We start from the raw sequence: 17,331 nt of genomic DNA on the forward strand, positions 1-17,331 counted from the left end.
CCGTGCTTCTTGCAGTCATGTTCGAGTCGGGGGGGCCGCCTCCGCCGCCGTTGCAGGTAGGGGCTGCCGTGGCAGCTGCTACTGCTGCTGCTGCTACTGCTACTACTGCTGCTGTTTCTACTGTGTCTGCTGGTGCTATGCTGCTGTTGAGCACGCGGTGCCAACACCTCCAAACAAGCCGTACAGTTCGTGTGGTTTATTCCCCGAACCCTCGTCGCCATCCCCAGCCCTCCTCCAGCTCCTGTTCCCATCCTTAGCTCAGTTCCTGCCGGACCACTACCTCCCTGCCCATGCATCGTCTCACCCGCACCAGCTTGAGAACCGGAAGGCGTGGAAATCCGCACTTGCGAGCGCACAGGAACCCGCAGCACGTGGAAGCGCGTGGCTTAGAAACATGCAGCACTCTTCATTCATTCGTTGCCTCGGCGACGTCTTTTATTCGGCCATCCTTGTTGCCCTGTAGATGTAGTTCTAGTACATGCCGTGCATATTGCCCTTTCCTCACTCTCCCGCCGATGCGCTGGCGGGCGTTGGAGCAGGCTTTTCCGGCAGCCATGCACCCCGCCACGCCCCAAAAACCCCTCCAGACGCTTCCGAACGCTTCCCCCATGTCCCACGCTTCCATGAATACCTGCATGTCTAGCTCTATTCTCAACACGCGTAATCCGTAATCCGTGTCCTTCGGGGTTTATGTGGGAATACTGCGTGTTTAGGACTACGAGGACAAACTGCGGTCGCACCTGCTGGGCGTGAGTCATGCACTGGAGGTGAGTGACATGAGTGAGGCTCGCAAGCCCGGCTAGGCGGGTGTATGTGTGTGTGGGTTTTATACGGTCCAAAAACCCGTGAAGCGCGTGCGGGGGGAAGGGTCGGCGGTCTAGAGGACATTCCGCGCCATCCGGAGAACTAGCGCAAGAATCATTGTTGTTGTAACATCTAGACATCCCAATATGCCGGAAAGCACTGACGAAGACCCAAACCTGCCGCCCTGCCTGCCTGCCTCCCTCCATGTAACTGGACCTGGACTCGGGACTGTGCGGGTGGCTGCTCGTGTTGTTGCTGTTGCTGTTGCTGCTGCGGCGGCGGTGGTGGTGGTGGTGGTGGTGGGTGGCGGGTGCGGCGGACGGCGTGTGTGTGTGTGTGCGTGTGTGTGTGGGTTTGATGTAGCGGCCGCTGTGGCTCAACTCACCCGTGCCGCAGTTCTCGACCATCACATTCGACCTGGCGCTGGTGGTGGTGCATTCGCCACCATCAGCGATGCTGTTATGGGGGCACGGTGGCGGCTCAGCCGTTCAACAGGTGCTTGATTGCGATTCATGACGAGCTCGTGATTCGTTGATGACAAAGATGACCTCCCCGGCTGGGAAACAGTTTTCAAGTCCACGGCGAACTCGAATTCGATGTTGAGAACGGGGATGAAGGAGAGAAGGGAGCTTAGGGGAAAGGGCCTCTAGCAGCACGAGGGGACCCGTGAGGGACGTGTGCATCAGGCACGAAGACCAACTTCAGAGCGAGAACATTTCTCCACTGGTCCATGACAAGATGCGCGAATTGCCAGTGTGAGACAAATAACGCTTCCGTCCATACGCGCCAAAAGCATTTGCCCCAAAAGCTTGTTTGCATGTTTGCCAACGTCCATGCCCTCTCCATTGCCGTACATACCGTACACCCAGGGCTTCAACCCGCTGGTGTCACCTTCATTGCTGAAGCAGATCGGCAGCTCCACAAGCCCCATTACGGCACGGTTGTCGCACAGGTACGGCGTCAGCGGCGTCAGGAACCCGACCCTTCCATGACCGCCTGGGGTGTGTGTGGGGGAGAGAGGCCGCCCGCTGCTTTCCTCGCACGCCTGGGTTCCATCGTGATGCCTTTACCAGAGTATTGGTTCTCTCCCATTTCATGCGCTTTTCATTCCGCACTGGGGTTTCGCCCGTCACAGTACAAGTACGGAGCAACACCGGTGACCGGAGGGAGACCCACCGTCAGCCTTCCCGAACGATCCCCCACTTTGCCTGATCGGTGTGGACCGGTGAATAAGTTGGTTGACTTCACGAGCTCCTGATCCCCAACAAGACGCAGCCGTATACACCCGGTTTCCTAGTCCTTGCATTTATCTCCCCCGTGCATACAAGCCGCCCTGCTGGGCTGTAGGCCCGGGCCCCCACATAAACACCTAGGCTAAACGGTGTTTAAGTGCGGAGGTGTGTATTCCATGCTGTGATGCATCCGGGGGGTTACAGGAATGGGGGTTTATCCAGATTGTACAGATGATGGTGCGTGCGGCATATAGATTGTACAGATTTAGATTGTACAGATGATGGTGCGTGTAGCATATGCCAGTTACTCGTTTTTTCCCCACACCCAGGCCGCCCTCGGTGCATCGTGAGGAAAACCAGGCGGCCGGTGGGGACGGGTTGCAGCTCTTCTTCCGCTCCACGCTGGACGCACTCCTTTCCTTCGTGCTGCAAACCTGGCCGCAGATGCCCGCCGCGCTGCAGGCTGCCCTGCAGGACCGTAGCGCCGCCAGCGCCGGCAGCCGTGGCGGTGCATGTGGGCCGAACTCGCCAGGAAGCCCGCCGAAGGCAAGTTGTGATATCTGCTTTTTGGCGTGAATATCCTCCTCCTCCTCCTTGTTTGCTTATCTCCTTACGCTCTCTTCTTCTTGCTGCTGCTGCTGCTGCTGCTACTGCTGCTACTTCCTTACCGTAGCAGCAGTCGACGGCGGCAACCACAACTACCACAACTACCACGGCATTATCCCCCCAGAGCTTCGACCACCGCCAGCAGCAGCAGCAGCAGCAGCAGCAACAGCAGCAAGCTGCCCACGGCCAGCAGCAGCCTCAACAGCGCGCTCCACACTCCGCACCGCCAGCTGCCGCCTCACAGGCGACGCTGCCGTCACCGTCACTGACTCAGAGTCCCCGCCACGGCACCTCTCCCGTCTCCCGCCTTGGACTCAGCGCCATCCGCCGCATCTCCTCAAGCGCACTGGGCAGCTCCGTGCCCGGTGCTGCGCGCCTCCAGGCGCTGCTGTTCTCACGCAGCAGTAGCGCCAACGCGGCTGCGTCAGTATCGGGAGCCCGCGGTCGTGGCGTTGGCCGACAAACACCGGGGGTTCCGGAGCCCGGCGATGCAAGTGTGGTTGCGTTTGGTCAGGAAGGGGAAGAGGACGAGGAGGAGGAGTCGGCGGAGCTGACGGATGTGCCGTACGAAGAGGTACACGCCGTAATCGAAGGTAAGACCTGGGGAGCAAGAAGCCCACCCGGGGGGGGGGCGCCCGAGCTACAGCCCGTAGAGCGCGGACGCAGACGTACGCATACAAGAAATACAGGAAAACACACAGGACACTGCCTTTTGCCTTGTGCGTGTGTGTGTAGCGTGTCGGGTATGCAGGTAGGGCAGGGTAAGCGGGATTGGGTAGACTGGTACACGCGGGGGTAATGGGGGTTGTACGTGGCATGGCGGATTGTGGCTCGTGCATGTGAAGGCGAGGGGATAAGCAGGCGGCAACGCCATACTGGAAAAGTGTTAAAAAATTTGGGAATTTTATTTTTCGAATGGGACGAGGTGCTGCGGAGTTCCCAGTTGCACCGCATAGGGTGGCGGATCGAACCCCGGGCACCTTGTCTTTGTTTTGTTTTTTCCATGGAATCCCTTAACAACCGCACGCCTGCCTGGCACCGCCGCAGTACCGCACGCCTAGTTAGCAATGGACTACGGTTGGTCTTTCGCGCTTGGCGCCCGGGCATTAGCCGCTGTTGCTGCTGCATCATCTTTTCCCGTCCGTCCGTCTCGGTATCGCTGCACCCGCCGCCAATGTCGCCGCCCAATGCATCTGGCCCTTCCTTCCCTGTCACTGCTGCGCACCCTATCCGCTACCGTCGCCGTCAACGTCACCTCCACCTTCCGCTAGGTTCAAGGCTGCTAGCCCTCTTGGATCGGAGCAGCAGCAGAGCTGCGGCCGCCGCAGTGGGAGTCTCCGGGGGCGCCGGCGACTCCACCGTCATCGCACAGGATGTCGTCGATGTGTTCGTGGCCTTTCCTAAGCGTGTGGGCAGGATGGCGGCACTGGAGGCGGCCAACACCCTGCGAGCCACGTACTTGATGGCCTACCATGACGATGACTAATAAAAACGCGGCCTCTTCCAGCACCTTCCGCAAAACAAAGTGTGCGGAGGCGGCGAAGCCGGAAAATTCTTTTTGCTGCGGCGGTGGCGGCCGCGGCGGTGTGCAGGGGGCCGGAGATGGCTACCAGAAGTACTAGCAGTACTAGCAGTACTAGCAGTACCAGCAGTACTAGCAGTGCCAGCAGTACTAGCAGTACTAGCCGTACCAGCACTACTAGCAGTACTAGCAGTACCAGCAGCAGCAAAAGGGTCGAGGGACGTGGAAGATGGTATGGGTCCAATGACGAGGTGGGAGACGGAGGTACTGTCGCTGGATGATGGCGTCTGGGGTCCAGTGCCCATGGTTCCGATCTTGAAGTGCTGGCAATGGGGATTTGGGTTCGCGTCTTCTACATCGCAAGTGAATAGCGTCGGTAAAATGAAATGTGTGGATGAGAGGGCAGAAGTGCTTGTGAACCTAGCTTAGAATTCAGTTCCTCTCTACTGGGGGCTTCTTGCCTTGGAGGTAGCAGACGGTGGGCGTTAGGACTAGTAAGGTTGGTAAGGTTGAGGCTGGTAAGGTTGAGGCTGGGTTGAGGGTATGCATCTTAGGAGTTGGTGATGTGATGAATTAGGCCTTACTTTTGGCTTGGGGTGAACGCCGTAAGGGGTGCTGTGTGGATGGTGCATTAATGGTGTTGGATAAGGACGGCACGTACGATTACGTTTATGATCGTGTAGGAGGTAATCTGCTTCTGATTGCTCCTCCGAGGGGTGAGGATAGTGGAGATGTAGGAGGTGCTTCTGACGAAGCGTACCTGGGTACAAGCAGAACAGACTTACAGATACACGCGAGTTACAAATTGGTGGAATAGAGTGTGAAATGTAATCTCGCGTACAAGTCGCGTACAACTGTAACGTACAGGGCCGGATCGGGCTTGCTAATGCGTAACTTTTTGATTCACCAACAGCGGCGAGCATCACAAAGTAGAGGAATTGGTCCGCCAAAGGGGCAGTACTCTTGGAGTGTGTGACGGTCTCCGCCGCACCAGCCCGCGTAGCTTCGTTGCAGTGTATTATAACGCAAGGGTGTATGACAAAAGTCGGCAACAAGCAATCACGAAAAGCCAAGAGAACTGGTTGCGTAGGTCAAATCTTGGGGCACAACAACTGGCAGCACCTGGAAGCACCGGCAGCATCATAAAACATTACCGGAGCAAAGAGCTAGGCGTAGATCTATCGCTTTCCTCTGGATACATAAGTGCCATATATATATTTTTTACGAGTTGTATGGAAATATGCTTAGGCATTGACGTCCCAAGACATGGGAAAACTGAGTGCGATGCGCGCAAACGCAGTTAGGGCAACGGCATCGCGCATTACATTACCATAATCCAGCAGGAATTTGCTCAGATGCGTACTTATACAGGAAAAAACATATATACTGTCACTACGCTTCGTATTGGCGGGCGGCGGGAATGCGCAGCTAGTGCGAGCACGAATGGCCTGTACGCACACGTTTTGCCCAGGAGTCAAACATACGCAGCCAATAGCAAATTTCAATAGATTTTATTACATAGCATTACAATAATATAATTAATGATTGAGGATCCTATTCATACTTTTACAAGGGCTAACTGGTGTTCCGTTGATTGTCAGACACGGCTTCGTAACTTTATGAACCGGTACTTATTGGTATCGTAGAAGCTTCATCATCATAGCCCATATAAGCCCCTAGACAATAATAAATTCTATATTCCCAATAGGATTGAAAGCCTGGTAAGGGCGACTGGGCCCCAATACATTATTTCTGCACATCGCATCGCAACACCCCTCAACAACGTGGTGGACCAGAACCCGCAGGTGATTTGTCCCACACCTCACCATGAATACCGCCTGACCATCGATAAAGCAGCATCAAGAGGTTCATGCTTGCGCTCTGCTCCTTTCTGGTCCTTTCACGACTCTTACCAACTCTTACCAACTCAACCGGACGTTCTGTCCCGCCTTTCGCGTGCGCAGGTAGAAGTTACAGGACTCAAATTATTGAAGATATGAGGATTCTCCCGAGGCACATACCCTTAAATGGGCTGCTGTTCATCACGCTTGTTGCAGTCGTCGCGTGGACACGAAGTAAGAGAAATTGCGTGCTGCAGTTTCGCAGCATAAATCTTTCCATAGTTTACACTTCAAATTATCCGATGGGTGATTGTATCAGGTGCTAGGAATTGCTAGTAACCATTTGTCACAACCTTACCTTAAAAGGCACGTAACCAAATGAACCCACCTGCGCGCCGCATGCCTCAAGGCCATCCTATATTCGATGTTCATCAAAACTCAAATAACATAAAATTCATTTCTCTCCATTCAAACCTCTTGCTTGCAGGTTTGCCTGCAAATGGGTTGTCCGCGCCACACTCTGGCCGGGAGTTATTGAGCAAGGGCAACGACCGCGGTGAGAAGAGACCCGCCGGCGCCCCGTACCCGAAGCCTGCTGACGAGTCGAGCGAGACCCGTCCCGACCGCAACAGCATTCCCGCCGAACGTCCTGAAGTGTTTAACGTCACTCGCCCAGGATTCAACGGTACATGGCATGATGATGACTTGAACGGCACTCGCTCCGAATACAACGGCACGCGCTCCGAGTTCAACGGCACGCGCTCCGAATACAACGGCACTCGCTCCGAGTACAACGGCACTCGCTCCGAGTACAACGGCACGCGCTCCGAGTACAACCGTACAGCTCCTGCCAACGCCACCCGGCCAGCATCCCCCGGCCGCAAGGAGTCAGGCAAGGGGCGCGGTCGTGACCTGCTAAGCAAAAACGAGGGACGTGGCGGCAGCGGCGCACCATCCCCCCGGTCACCAGAGCCTGAGAATGACGACGCGGATGATGATGGTGATGACGATGGTGATGACGATGGTGAGAATGATTGGGAGCACCACGCCTCGACCCCCGCACCGCCTAGGTACAATGGTACATGGCATGATGGTGACTTCAACGGCACTCGCTCCGAGTACAACGGCACTCGCTCCGAGTACAATGGCACTCGCTCCGAGTACAACGGCACGCGCTCCGAGTACAACCGTACAGCTCCTGCCAACGCCACCCGGCCAGCATCCCCCGGCCGCAAGGAGTCAGGCAAGGGGCGCGGTCGTGACCTGCTAAGCAAAAACGAGGGACGTGGCGGCAGCGGCGCACCATCCCCCCGGTCACCAGAGCCTGAGAATGACGATGCGGATGATGATGGTGATGACGATGGTGATGACGATGGTGAGAATGATTGGGAGCACCACGCCTCAACCCCCGCACCGCCTAGGTACAATGGTACATGGCATGATGGTGACTTCAACGGCACTCGCTCCGAGTACAACGGCACTCGCTCCGAGTACAATGGCACTCGCTCCGAGTACAACGGCACGCGCTCCGAGTACAACCGTACAGCTCCTGCCAACGCCACCCGGCCAGCATCCCCCGGCCGCAAGGAGTCAGGCAAGGGGCGCGGTCGTGACCTGCTAAGCAAAAACGAGGGACGTGGCGGCAGCGGCGCACCATCCCCCCGGTCACCAGAGCCTGAGAATGACGATGCGGATGATGATGGTGATGACGATGGTGATGACGATGGTGAGAATGATTGGGAGCACCGCGCCTCAACCCCCGCACCGCCTAGGTACAACGGTACATGGCATGATGATGACTTCAACGGCACTCGCTCCGAGTACAACGGCACTCGCTCCGAATACAACGGCACTCGCTCCGAATACAACAGCACGCGCTCCGAGTACAACGGCACGCGCTCCGAGTACAACGGCACGCGCTCCGAGTACAACCGTACAGCTCCTGCCAACGCCACCCGGCCAGCATCCCCCAGTCGCAAGGAGTCAGGCAAGGGGCGCAATCGACGGCTCCTGGGGAACGTCGCTGGACCTCTCGCTTAGGGCGTTCCGTACACCTGACCAACAGACAAACCTACATGCAAGGTAAGCCCCAATCTTCCTCCCGTCCTGGTTATTATTCCGTTCTGTTTAGTTTGGATAATGACTCTGACTGTGTTCCTGCATGGTGGTAAGATATATACTGCAACGTCGGCCGCCGTGCTAACTTCCGGGCATGCCGAATTATGTATGTGTAAGTGTTAGAATTTGTGTCGCGTCAAACGTTAAGGATGTAGCAAGCGTGTGCCGTTGTGCAGTTGCAAGCCCGGGAACTGAGAGATTGCTTGGCAATTAGAACAAGCTAGATGACACGACGTGCACAGCTGTCGGACACACTGTACTGCATGGCCAAGCGTAATCTGATGCTCCATTTATGCATGCATTTTCTGCTTTTACTTCAGTTCACCGTCGCCATTTTTGCTGAGGACAACCGTTTTCATCATACTCGTTTTTTTCAATTCATGGCCGCAGGTGTTGGTGATTGCGGCCGACGCCGCCATTTGTACATACATATCGAACGAGATCATCAAGCATCTGGCGAGGACGTTGGGAATTGTGCCGTGCATGCATAAGGGGCTCGGGCATTCCCGAAGCGCCCCATCATGGCGCCGAACACCTGGGCCGAACATGTTATGCAAATGTTGTCAGTGGGATGTGTATTAGAATGTGTAGTGGAATGTGTAGTGGTGTGTGTAGTGTGTGTGCAGTTGTAGTGGAATGTGTAGTGGTGTGTGTAGGCGGTATGCGCAAGGGCACCAGTGCTTGCACCACCCCGCAGGCGGCGACGGACACATACGCGCATCTTGAACGAACGTATTATTCGATGCACCTCGTCGAACGTGGAGTGTGGCGTTTAGTGCATCTGTGCATTTCGCTATTTGCCGCCAGCGTTATGATTTGCTGTTGCTTTTAGTTACTGCGTGCTCAACGCCGTTTTTGAAGCTGTAGTGCAGAGTGCACGACCAGGTGGCCGCCTGGTTGGACGATGGTTATAGGTTGACCAAAGACCTTTTAAGAGGAAAGATATGCACGTGCGGACGGCGCATGCGCCTTACCGAGAAACCGCTTGCGTGCGTCGCTTTGTGGTATGCGCTCGTATGCGGTAGATAGCCGTTCGCGAGGAGGTTAGCGTGCTACATCAACTTACCTAGTGTGCAATGTCATTATCTTATGTTATCCGGATGCGGCTTTCAGCCTTCATGCGAGCAAATTTAAAAGTCGTTAGTAACAGTTGGGCTTGTCCCTCATAGGTCCTGATGTGCAGGGATAAATGCTGAAGACCTATTATGGAGTCCTTTAATGAAGTAGGGCTGCCGGGGCCATTTTTTCGAGTAATCCAGCGTTCGTCATATGTCCGGGCCAGCGGATAACGTTTAAAATGTTTTATGTATCCTTTTAAGTCGGGACGCGTCTACCGCGCTCGAGGTTCCTTGCAGTTCCTTGCTGGTAGCACGCCTGGGTAGGGAGCTTCTGCGGCGTTTAAATCTTTTTTCAATCTTTTACATCCAAGGTGTGTGATTCGCTGGCCTGATCGTGACAGTGCTGGAGCATGTAACAATTTACGATCGCTACGCAATTCAAGCCGGTATATGCGCGGAGGTATCCACCTCAAGTATCCGCCCTACCGATGAACCCTGACGAACAAACCAATTTCTCTGCATGTGTAACCTATTCTGCTGCACTCATCTGTGTTGCCGCGCACGTCTTGCTTATCATGCTGAGAGCCACACGCTGCTTGCTGGCCGACATCTACTATCGCAGCATCTCAAAGGACCAGGGGACCCTGCAGAGGGCCGTGAGGAACATGGGCCGTGAAGTTGAGGCGGCGGCGCCTTCTTATGGCACGCAGACAGGAACCGACTGCGCTTATGTCTTCGTCTGTCCTGTTAGGTGTCAACAAAATCGAGAGTACAGCAGCTTGATAAGCACAATACAGTCCACCAACGTCCTATCGGGGGTTGAACCGCATACTTCATCACGTATGGATTTCCGCGCGTTGGTAATGGCCGTGTTTGTAGTCCTCCGCGTCGGCAAGGACAAGGAAAAATGCAAACAAGCCCTCGCCTGATACACGCGCATTACATCTATGTCATTGATCATGCACACTGCACTGTGTGGCATTGTGAGGACCGTCATAGGGTATGAATCCGAGCGCAATGAATCCGAACAGCAGCCGCGCCGGCATGCAGCACGCAGCACGCAGCAGCAAGCAATGTTATCAAGACCTAAAACCTTTACTTGAAGTGAAATTGGTGCAGAAGAAGCAAGGCTCGAATGGAGTTAGCGACATGGAAGCAGTAGCACCGCAGCAATGACTCATGTTATAGAGAACTCAGCGGCTGGAGGGTTATCGGTAATGTAGTAGCTGGTACACAGTACGGCACACATACCAACTACAAATTCGCGCAAAGCGCTTGACCAGCATTTCGAGAGGCCTTTTCAGCGGCCAGCTATACAGTTGTGGCGTGGACCCCAATCGAAACTGCAGCTTTCACTGATTATTGTACCAGCCTCAGAACCGCAGCCTGCATTTTTCAGGATTACATGGCACCGTCAGTAAAGTAAATTGGTTCCTCCTAAGATATACCAAAGAAGGTACTTAAGGACAGGTTATGTTATGTTACGTTACAAGATCGCGAGAGCTCGTAATGCCCAGACGAGCCAGGAGGCTCATGGACCGCAGTAAGGACAGGTGGTTTGGTGAAAGCCTGTGCCGTACCTGCTTCGAGGAATTCTCGATACGCTGAGCTGAAATGTGGAAGCCATTAATGCACCTATTGCATATATTGATTGCCTTAGGTTTACCCAGGAAACCTCTGGTTCACAATCTTTGTCTAGATATAGACTGACAGTGTGTGAGTTCTCGCCTTGACGGATATAGATACTTACGACCAATATGTATTCATAATGGATTTAAAGGATGTAGACGAGGACCTTTATAATTATGACTTGATGCTATGTAAAAAAAGAGCCCATGACGCTGCAAAGCATCGGTGGACCAGTTGAAAGGAAAGCCGGAAGCTGCTTGGCTCACCCCTAGCATAATCATTTGACTGAAGCATGTTTAACTTGGGCCAGGTATGCTTATCTGGGTCGCTTTACCTCCGTCATGACTGTGCATGGAATGCACACTTGAAGAAGGGCGGTTCACGTTTCCATGTTTCAGTACCAAACATGGGCACGTCCGCTTTACACGAACCACCTCACTCGGACGTATGCCGCAGGAGGGACGCCGGGCAGGCGGCTCCGCAGCACCCAGCACGTCCGGTAAGCTGTCGCCGCCCATGTCCCCGCCACGTAAATAGACCATACGCCTTCACAGAACATGGCATGTGCCATACGCTTGAGCCAGCCTCCAAACCTCCCACCTCCCTGCTGCAGGCCCTGCGCCAACCAGCACACACGGCCACCATTATCCCCCCCCTGCGCTCCAAAATTCCCCACCATAACTTGAAGCGCACAGCCCTCGACCACCAAATCCCCTTTGCTCCGCACTTGACTCCTCCATGCTTGTATTTAATCGTGTCGTATTTAATCGTGTCGTGCCTCGTCCTTTGCCCTTCCTGGCGCGCGCACGTGCCGGCACGGCCGGAGCCCCAGCCCACGGCAATGGGACGGGTTCAGGTCGGCACTCGGTCACCACCGGCGGCGGCACGGGCAGGCTGGGAGTGGCGACCCGCACCGTCAGCGGCCATGCGCAGGGCGGCGCACAGCGGGGCGGCTACGTGCCCAAATACAGCGCTGAGCACGGCACTGGGACGGATGCCATTAACCAGGCACGCGGGGGTCGGGGTGAAGCTTCACACCTAGGTGAAAGAAAGTTTTAAAGATGAGAGGTGCTTTGCTTTGGGGCGTGTGGTGGCACTCCTCATGCTGCCCTGCCAAGATCAAGCATGTATCCATGTGGGTCGCTGAGGGGGCTCCCGGTGTTCCCGGACGACGGGCAGCAGCCAGGAATGCAGAATGCAGTTTTTCGACACGGCGCGAAGTGTGGTGGGACCTGCGCTTGCGCCTGGGCCTGGGCCTGGGCCTGGGCGGGGCATGAATCCCTTTGCGGTCCAGTTCCTTACTGTGAGAAGAATGTGTTTTTGGAGCAGGAAGCCTGAAAAAAAGCCCTGGGCGATCCCCCCTTAGGAAGCTTCTGTCTTGCTGTTTTTGTTTGTCGCCTCTGAAAGCCAAGGAAGGGGAGATGGAGAGGGGAGGGGAGGGGACTTCTCATGGGTCAGACCTGATGGCTGAGGGTGAAGTGCCGGGCCCCAAAACCCAAAGCCCATAGCCACAGGAGGACTGATGGGGGCCATGGTGGTCATTGTTTTCTCTATGACCCAGTTCGCCAGCCACTGCTGCCTTACCCGCTGCGGAATGCTCGCGTCATCCTTTTCGTTACGGCGCGGTTGCACAGCCTCTCGTCCCAACAGACATCCCAACGGTCAACCCCGGGTAAACACCCGCACACATCCCCCACCCACTCTAGGATGGAGAGATCCTGTCCTCGTAGATCGTTGAAGCATCATTGAAGCAAGCTCGGGGCCTGCGATTCCCTGTTCCGCGCCGACATGGCTTCCCTTTCTTTTCTTTTCCCTTCCTTTCCTCTGAAAGCCGCCGCTGCATTACCTTGGGCATCTCCCTGTCTCTCGTCACAGGACATTTTGCGTCGCGTCAAGGCCAAGTTTGACAGTGCGGACACGGACGGCACGGGGCAGCTGCACCCCCAGGAGTTCATCAAGGCTTTTCTGGGTGGGTGGGTGGGTCAGGGAAATAGCGGCGCGACTGCTAAAAGTGAGGACGGGGAGGGGAGCGGGGGGGCCCGAGGTTTTTGCTGGATGAGCACCGAATGGGTGGGAAGGTAGGCTGAGCGGGGATCAATCGTTGGCGGCCTTGACCCGTGGGTCGTTATGCGATCGAACTGGCGGACCCGTGGCGCACGCGACGTGGATGCGTGGAGACCAACAGGGCGCGCTTGTTCACACGCGTTTACTCAGCTTCCCCGGCGCAGCTTGATTGCGCTGGTTCACACGCATTGCTCCTTGCAGATCGCGCGGTTCTTCAATGCACAGCTCCCCTTCTCCCCCGGCCCTTCATTCCCGCTCCCGGGTACTCTGCGTGATCGCCCATGCACCTCACCCAGCGGCAACCTCCACGAAGTACAGAACCCCGCCCCTTCTCACTGACTCCATCGATTCGCTTTGGCCGCCGCGGCGCGGATTTTTTCAGCACTGCCGGTCTAGGGCTTTGTTCGCCCAACCCTTTACCTGTACCGTTAATGGCGTCGTGCGTCTGTTCATCGAGGCTTTCCTGGTTGGGTGGGTTTGGCGGGTGCCGTGCGCTCCCATTTTGTGTTCCTCTACCCTACTCTACTCCCGTTCTACAGGTATTCTCCAAACAGAGGATGGCGGCGATGCTGAGGCGCTGGCAAAGCTGTTCATGCGCATTGACGCCGACAGGTAGGAATTGTATTAAGGACGACGTTGATGTGATGATGGTGTTGATGATGTGGTGATGGTGTTGATGATGATGATGTTGATGATGATGATGATGATGATGATGATGATGATGATGATGATGATGATGGTGTTGATGATGTGGTGATGGTGTTGATGATGATGATGATGATGATGATGATGATGATGATGATGGTAATAGTAGTAGTAAGTGCACGTGGATCGGAGGTGGCCCGATGTTTGGATGTGCGAGGGAGCCAGGGAGCTGAGGCCCGAGGGCTGGCGGATTAAAAGAGCCAGCGGGGTTGGTGCGCCCTTCGATTCCCGCTCGCAGCACAAAGGCTTACTGGAGCACCACGTTGGTGCTATGCCCTACCCTGAGCCGCGCTCCCACAGTTCTGTCCTCCTCCTCCTCGCATTCCTTTTCCACCACTTGCCTCACCCTGCCCCGCCTTGTCCTGTTATAATACATAAGCCCTGCCCTATCCTGCCCTAATCCGAACACCTGCTTTCTTGCTGTAACCCGTACACCAGTCTTGCTGTAACCCGTACAGCTTTCTTGCTGTAACCCGTACACCAGTCTTGCTGTAACCCGTACAGCTTTCTTGCTGTAACCCGTACACCAGTCTTGCTGTAACCCGTACAGCTTTCTTGCTGTAACCCGTACACCAGTCTTGCTGTAACCCGTACACCATATCGTACTCCGTCCTGCCTTGCACGTGCCCCCGGCCAGTGATGGCACCATCAACTGGGACGAGTTCTCCACCTACATGTTGTTAGAGAGCCAGGGCAGTGCCCGAGTGCGGGAGTTTGAGAGCACCGTCACCATGCAGGTGAGGGGGCGGGCTGTCTGGAGGCGGAGAGGAGGGACAGGCCGTGGGGATGTGGAGGGGGGGAGGAATTCAAACCCTTCCCCCCTTCCCCCATGAGTTTGGTACACTCTTGCCCTAGCAGCAGCTTCACTCGTGTGTGGTTCGTCTGTCCCCCCTGAACCTACCTGAAACCCCCCCGGCCCTCCCTGGCCCTCCTCTTGCAGGATCCCGTTCCCTCGCCGGTATCCGATCTGCTGGCGCACAAAGACGCCATCACCCACATCACCGCCATGAAGCTCGCCAACGGAGTGGACAGATACGCCACCTGCGGCAGGTGGGGGGCTGGGGCAGGTGGAGCCACTGGGGCTGCAGCTGCGGCAGCTGGGGGGGCTGGGGCTGGGGCCAGCACCGGGGTTGGGAGGGCTGTAGCTGCGGCAGCTGGGGAGGCCGGGGCTGGGGCCAGCACCGGGGTTGGGAGGGCTGTAGCTGCGGCAGCTGGGGAGGCCGGGGCTGGGGCCAGCACCGGGGTTGGGAGGGCTGTAGCTGCGGCAGCTGGGGAGGCCGGGGTTGGGGCCAGCATCGGGGTTGGGAGGGCTGTAGCTGCGGCAGCTGGGGAGGCCGGGGTTGGGGCCAGCATCGGGGTTGGGAGGGCTGTAGCTGCGGCAGCTGGGGAGGCCGGGGCTGGGGCCAGCACCGGGGTTGGGAGGGCTGTAGCTGCGGCAGCTGGGGAGGCCGGGGCTGGGGCCAGCACCGGGGTTGGGAGGGCTGCAGCTGCGGCAGCTGGGGAGGCCGGGGCTGGGGCCAGCACCGGGGTTGGGAGGGCTGTAGCTGCGGCAGCTGGGGAGGCCGGGGCTGGGGCCAGCACCGGGGTTGGGAGGGCTGTAGCTGCGGCAGCTGGGGAGGCCGGGGCTGGGGCCAGCACCGGGGTTGGGAGGGCTGTAGCTGCGGCAGCTGGGGAGGCCGGGGCTGGGGCCAGCACCGGGGTTGGGAGGGCTGTAGCTGCGGCAGCTGGGGAGGGCGGGGCTGGGGCCAGCATCGGGGTTGGGAGGGCTGTAGCTGCGGCAGCTGGGGAGGCCGGGGCTGGGGCCAGCACCGGGGTTGGGAGGGCTGTAGCTGCGGCAGCTGGGGAGGCCGGGGCTGGGGCCAGCACCGGGGTTGGGAGGGCTGTAGCTGCGGCAGCTGGGGAGGCCGGGGCTGGGGCCAGCACCGGGGTTGGGAGGGCTGTAGCTGCGGCAGCTGGGGAGGCCGGGGCTGGGGCCAGCACCGGGGTTGGGAGGGCTGTAGCTGCGGCAGCTGGGGAGGCCGGGGCTGGGGCCAGCACCGGGGTTGGGAGGGCTGTAGCTGCGGCACCTGGGGAGGCCGGGGTTGGGGCCAGCACCGGGGTTGGGAGGGCTGTAGCTGCGGCACCTGGGGAGGCCGGGGTTGGGCCCAGCACCGGGGTTGGGAGGGCTGTAGCTGCGGCAGCTGGGGAGGCCGGGGTTGGGGCCAGCACCGGGGTTGGGAGGGCTGTAGCTGCGGCAGCTGGGGAGGCCGGGGCTGGGGCCAGCACCGGGGTTGGGAGGGCTGTAGCTGCGGCAGCTGGGGAGGCCGGGGCTGGGGCCAGCACCGGGGTTGGGAGGGCTGTAGCTGCGGCAGCTGGGGAGGCCGGGGCTGGGGCCAGCACCGGGGTTGGGAGGGCTGCAGCTGCGGCAGCTGGGGAGGCCGGGGCTGGGGCCTGGGTGGATCTCTATTACCAATCTGTGTTTGCTTTAAAGTGAAAAATTGCTGTACTGCGGTACGTGTGTACGGCAGGGACGGCACGGTACGGCTATGGAATGCCAAGGACCTCAAGCACGTCAAGACGCTGCACCTGCCGCGGCCCCGTATTGCGTTGGCGGCCCGCGATGGCACGGAGCGGCTCTCCAGCGCCCGCGCCTCTCGCTCGGTGCATAGCGGCGGGCTCTGGGCGACATGTTCGGCCTTCATGCCGCTCACACAGAAGCTAGCCGTGGGCTCTTTCAGCAGGTCCATCAGGATATACGATCTGGCGTCGTACGAGATTGCTGGACAGGTCAGCCAAAACGATTCTGTGTACGGGCCAATGCAGGCCGTCTTCGCGGTGGTGGGCTTTGAAGATCCGGCTTTTGAAGAGGGGAAGTCGGCCACAGGCCGGGAAATGTGTGCATGTGTCCTGCAATCCCCGTGCCCCACCACGTGTGCCTTGCCTTGCCCTACAGCTACCGTCACTGCCTCCATCAAACAGCCAATCTTCCTCCTCCTCCTCCTCCTCCTCCCTCTCCCCCTCCTCCTCCTCCTCTCCCGCCTCCTCCTCCCCCCCTTCCTCCTCGAAGACCGCGCGACCATTATTCCCGCACGTTGTTTGATCTGCCCCACCCTCCTCCTGTCCCACCCTCCTCCTGTCCCACCCGACCGCACGGCTCCCCTCCCCGCTTCCTCTCCCCTCCCCGACCGCCTACCTTCCGACCGACGCCCCTGTCGCATGTCATTGCCGCCGCCGCCGCCGCCGCCTTTCACTGCCGATACCGACCCCATCCCGCACCGTCGCTGCCACCGGGTCCCCTGCTGCTGCTGCTGCTGCTGCTGCTGCTGCTGCCAGATTCCCGAGATCGACTTCGTGCCGCTGTGTTTGGACGTGTGGGTTCCTCCGCGCGCGAAGGACAGCGAGCTGGTTGTCGTGGGTGACGGTGGTGGCTGGGTGCGGCTGTTCGAGGTGCGCTCCAGTGCAGTTGCGGGCGGCGGTACCGACGGCGACGCCGTGGCGGCGGCACCTGGCGGCAGCGGCGGCAGCAGCGTGGAGCGCCTCACGGAGCGGCCCCGCTGGCGGTTTCAACACCACAAGGACTGGGTCATGTCGGTGAAGTGAGTACCCGGCGATCCCGCGCGGCCCGCATCTGTCACATCGTCCATTCGCCCAGACATCGCCTCCCGACACACATGAAAACCTGCATCATCATCATCATCATCATCCTTCTCTCCCAAAAAGGGCACCACCGCTGCTGCCGCCATCTCTCCTCCATAGCCGCCGCCTCCACGACG

At 58.0% G+C, this 17,331-nt stretch overlaps 3 protein-coding genes across 3 annotated transcripts in view; 2 read left to right on the forward strand and 1 right to left on the reverse strand.

Annotated features, from left to right (window-relative positions):
- Positions 1–6,694: 6,694 nt before the first annotated feature.
- On the reverse strand, positions 6,695–7,921 carry VOLCADRAFT_47320 (uncharacterized protein; the record flags this gene model as incomplete). The annotated part of the gene is made up of 3 exons (XM_002955095.1): positions 6,695–6,849; positions 7,069–7,180; positions 7,817–7,921. Coding segments are annotated over 3 exons (372 nt in total), but the record flags the coding sequence as incomplete, so codon positions are not given.
- A 1,748-nt stretch (positions 7,922–9,669) lies between these two features.
- On the forward strand, positions 9,670–10,110 carry VOLCADRAFT_96019 (uncharacterized protein; the record flags this gene model as incomplete). Its single annotated transcript, XM_002955035.1, has 1 exon — positions 9,670–10,110. The coding sequence occupies one exon, from the start codon at positions 9,670–9,672 to the stop codon at positions 10,108–10,110; it is 441 nt and encodes a 146-aa protein (XP_002955081.1).
- A 1,106-nt stretch (positions 10,111–11,216) lies between these two features.
- The window catches only part of VOLCADRAFT_96020 (uncharacterized protein), a gene marked incomplete at both ends in the record, with an annotated part of 13,507 nt that continues 7,392 nt past the window's right edge, over positions 11,217–17,331 (forward strand). Inside the window, 8 exons of the mRNA XM_002955036.1 lie at positions 11,217–11,309; positions 11,424–11,666; positions 12,686–12,821; positions 13,414–13,486; positions 14,217–14,316; positions 14,520–14,629; positions 16,087–16,345; positions 16,892–17,154. Of these exons, the coding sequence (XP_002955082.1) occupies positions 11,217–11,309; positions 11,424–11,666; positions 12,686–12,821; positions 13,414–13,486; positions 14,217–14,316; positions 14,520–14,629; positions 16,087–16,345; positions 16,892–17,154 (1,277 nt within the window). The remainder of the gene's footprint in view (positions 11,310–11,423; positions 11,667–12,685; positions 12,822–13,413; positions 13,487–14,216; positions 14,317–14,519; positions 14,630–16,086; positions 16,346–16,891; positions 17,155–17,331) is intronic.

The sequence above is a fragment of the Volvox carteri genome (assembly GCF_000143455.1).
Source record: "Volvox carteri f. nagariensis unplaced genomic scaffold VOLCAscaffold_48, whole genome shotgun sequence".
Taxonomy (NCBI): Eukaryota; Viridiplantae; Chlorophyta; class Chlorophyceae; order Chlamydomonadales; family Volvocaceae; genus Volvox; species Volvox carteri.